The sequence below is a fragment of the Hevea brasiliensis genome, unplaced genomic scaffold (genome assembly GCF_030052815.1).
Source record: "Hevea brasiliensis isolate MT/VB/25A 57/8 unplaced genomic scaffold, ASM3005281v1 Scaf114, whole genome shotgun sequence".
NCBI lineage: Eukaryota > Viridiplantae > Streptophyta > Magnoliopsida > Malpighiales > Euphorbiaceae > Hevea > Hevea brasiliensis.
Window position 1 is genome coordinate 11990 of NW_026614602.1, and position 3569 is coordinate 15558.

A 3569-nucleotide genomic window follows, 5' to 3' on the forward strand; every position below is an offset into this window, starting at 1 on the left:
AATTAATATTTCATTTTTTGGTTAAATAAGGAAGCGTTGATAAATAGAATGTGACACTATTTTCAATTTTAGTTCATTATATTTGTTTGATTTTATTAGTGAAAATCTTGTACAAACCCAACATCAAATACATTAGCTTGTGTAAATATTATTGCCCGGAGTGAAGTAAGGAATTTGTGTCAGTGAAATAAAAGAAAATTATTTTACTTAATTTAAAAAATATATATATAATAATAAACTATCTATTAAGAGAAAAAAATAATGCATGTAAATTTTCAATATATTACAATAATTTTAATAGAAAAAATAATTTTATAAAATAATAAATATTCATTGCAAATCTTGAATTTATAATTGTAATGACGAGTTTTCATTTTCTATAAGGCATCACATAATCTCTTAATTATCAATGTTATCAAAAGCATCTTTTCTATATATATAATCTATAATTGATCTCCTATTCAGTTCCGCAATTGAGTTTTCATTTTATAAAATGCCTTTTCAATCCTTGTAAGTTGTAATAAATAATATCAACAACAATATAAGAGAGAGAAGGGGAAAATGATGATTCTGCAAATATGAAATGGAGACGAGATAAAAGTTAGATAGAAAAGGAAGAATTAGAGAGAAAAAGAGATGATTGTACTTTTTAGAGTTTTAAAGATAGGTTTTATTATTTATTTTAAAAAATTAAAATAGTAGAGTTTTATGGTGAAGTGTCAAATAAGTTTAAATTTATTAAATATAATAGTACTTCAAAGATTTTAAAGGGATCAAAAAATTGTTTTAGTGGTGCCATATAAATAATTTAATATATACTCTTATAATAATATTAGACTATAAGAGTATTTTTATCATTAATTAAGCAAAATCTGCTCAGGAAATTAATTTCTCTGCGAAGAATTGATAATGCCACCCATCGAATGATCAAAGCCAAACTCCCCTTCAGCATTTCGATACCAAAGTAGGAAATTCAAGTTACTATATATGGAATTCAAACTTTCATGTAAATAAGAACATAAAAATGTTGGAATTCTTGAAATCAATCACAACTTATGTTCGCATAAAGATTATGGAGTTCAATTGAATTTTAAGTTCGAAGTGCATTGAAAGCATATTACACGCCTACTGGAGGCATTGAGTTATGATGAATCAGAATTTGCAATTGTTGTGTTGTGCAAAATCCACAAAATAGAAAATCATAATGTGAGGTCTCCACTAATTCTAAAATCCGCTGCGCTAGTCCTCATTCTGGAGGTAGATTAACAAGAATGGTTCAATTCCATTCTTGTACCGGGTAGAAACAGGTAATATAGAGTTAAAAAAATTAATGTATGTCTACGCATGCATTAACGTATCCCAATACATACAGGGAAACGGAAGTAAAGAAGGAGAATGAAGATCACAGATAAGATAGATGTAATTATTTATAGAAAATTCCAATTACATAGTTGGAATTCAAATTTAGAAGAAAATACTATTTTCCCTTCCATCAAAGGGAAATACTGTCGACATTATTCTATACTTCTTATTTTTGAGATGATTGTCGATATTATTCTATACTTTTTTAATAGTAGTTACCCAGCTAAGCAGTAGAGCCTCAATGGGGCACAATTCGCTTGAATTCCTCGACCTTCACATAGAAAATAGTTTCATAAACTTCGATAAGACCGCCATTACTTACTTCCAAAGTAAGACGGTAGATGGTCCCATCCACCACCTGCTTTTCTGCTTTCAGGACTTTCAGAAGCGCCAGATGCGTTCTCTGTTCATAGTTTATACCATGTATTTTCAGAGAATAAGAAATTGAAAGCTAAAAAATTAAACTGAAAAGATATTAAATTTCATTTTTTTTAAAATAAATACCTAAACAAATCAAAATTCTGAGAAACGAAAATATTTTAAAAAAAAATGAAGAAATGAAATGCGCAATTAAAAGAAAATATTTTAAACTGGAAATCCATCATCCTCATCCTCAAAGCCAAATTGAATGAAATTTAGATCTTAAACTGGATTGAGAACCTTTTCACCGTTGTAATCATAGACAACGAAGTGAGCGAGGCTTTGGATCTTAGGGCTGTTGGGATCCACGGGTTCGTATCCTCCTGGTTCTGACATTTCCTTGGAAAATTTTAATGGTAGAAGATAAGCTGCAGTTATTGTTATATGGAACGCCAAGAAATATAGGTAGATATTTATAGATGGAACCAAATCGCACTTTTTCAATTTCGCTGTCTTTGAGATATGGAGATTGGAGACATGCTGCATGAACTCCATGCCTTGTGTCAGGCCTCAATGGGACAGAGAAGACAAGGGTTTCCGGAAAAAAAACGTGGACCAAACCAAACTGTTGAGTATAAGAAATTTTATATTTTTTAAGAAAAAGGTTTTAAATCCTTTTGCAATTTTTCGATACCCAATTCAATTAAATTATAATATAAAATGGGAGTTAATTGACTTTTTTTTCTTAAATTATTCATAAATATTAATATATTTATTTAAATTAATCTTCATAAATTCATATATTAAATTATCTTTTTAAATGGATGATGTATTTTTACTAATAAGAAATAAATTAATCCTGAATTATTTTTAAATATGTCGTTGGTATAACTATTTTGGGCAATATTATAATCTATACTATAAATAAACATAGGAAGGAGAAAAATGCACACAATGATTTATATTATTTATGTAGACATACGGAGGCTCCAGTTAGACAAGTAGAGCACATTAGGTTAGAGGATAGAAAGAAAAAAAGGGGTAGACCTAAATTAACTTGGAGGAGAGTAGTACAACATGACTTAGAAGCATTAAACATTTATGAGGATTTAACCCAAAATCGTTCAGAGTGGAAAAAGCGAATCCATATAGCCGACCCCAAATTTTTGGGATAAAGGCTTAGTTGAGTTGAGTTGAGTTGAGTATGAAAATATCAATGAAATGTATCGATATCAACAAAAGTATGTATTTGTCACTAGTAATATACATAGCGACAAAACTCCATTGCCAATTCAAATTAATTCGTCGCTAATTACTTTCAACGACAATGTATCGGTTACTAGTATTTTTATCAATTAAAAGTTATTCAACACAAATTTATCACTAATAATTTTTAGTGACGACTTATTCATTACTAAATCTAAAAATACTTTCTATTTCTAATATTATTATAATTAATATAAATTAAATTTTTTATATTATTTTAATAATAAATCTACTTGCATAAAAATTTTTATTATAATTCTATATTCTTAATTCTATAAATATTATTAATTTATTAAAAATTACTTATTTTATTATAGTAAAATTAATAAATAACCTTAAACACCGAAATTTACTTCCACTCATTTATTTTTTTTAATTGTTCTAAATATTTATAAATTTATAATATTAAATTATAAAATTATAATTAAAAAATTTTAATTTTAATTAACATAATTATAAAATTAACTATTAAATTAAATAAAATATTTATGTTTATATCACTGGATATGAAATAGTAATTTTATTTAATGATAAATATTTTATTTATTATAAATAGATTTTTTTAAAAAAATCCTAATAAC

At 26.5% G+C, this 3569-nt stretch overlaps 1 protein-coding gene across 1 annotated transcript; it reads right to left on the reverse strand.

Moving 5' to 3' along the window:
* Positions 1-1402: 1402 nt before the first annotated feature.
* On the reverse strand, positions 1403-2207 carry LOC110652435 (multicystatin-like). Its single transcript, XM_021808028.2, has 2 exons — positions 2023-2207; positions 1403-1765 (listed from the first exon to the last, which is right to left on the reverse strand). Exons 1-2 carry the CDS (start codon positions 2116-2118, stop codon positions 1601-1603), a joined length of 261 nt encoding a protein of 86 aa, XP_021663720.2. The 5' UTR covers positions 2119-2207; the 3' UTR covers positions 1403-1600.
* Between the last annotated feature and the right edge of the window lie 1362 nt (positions 2208-3569).

Excerpts from the sequence above, each read along its gene's own strand:
- LOC110652435 (XM_021808028.2), bottom strand. The coding sequence starts at position 2,118 with ATGTCAGAACCAGGAGGATACGAACCCGTGGATCCCAACAGCCCTAAG. Across the intron at positions 1,766-2,022 it reads ATGATTACAACGGTGAAAAG|AGAACGCATCTGGCGCTTCT; the intron begins GTTCTCAATCCA and ends AACTATGAACAG.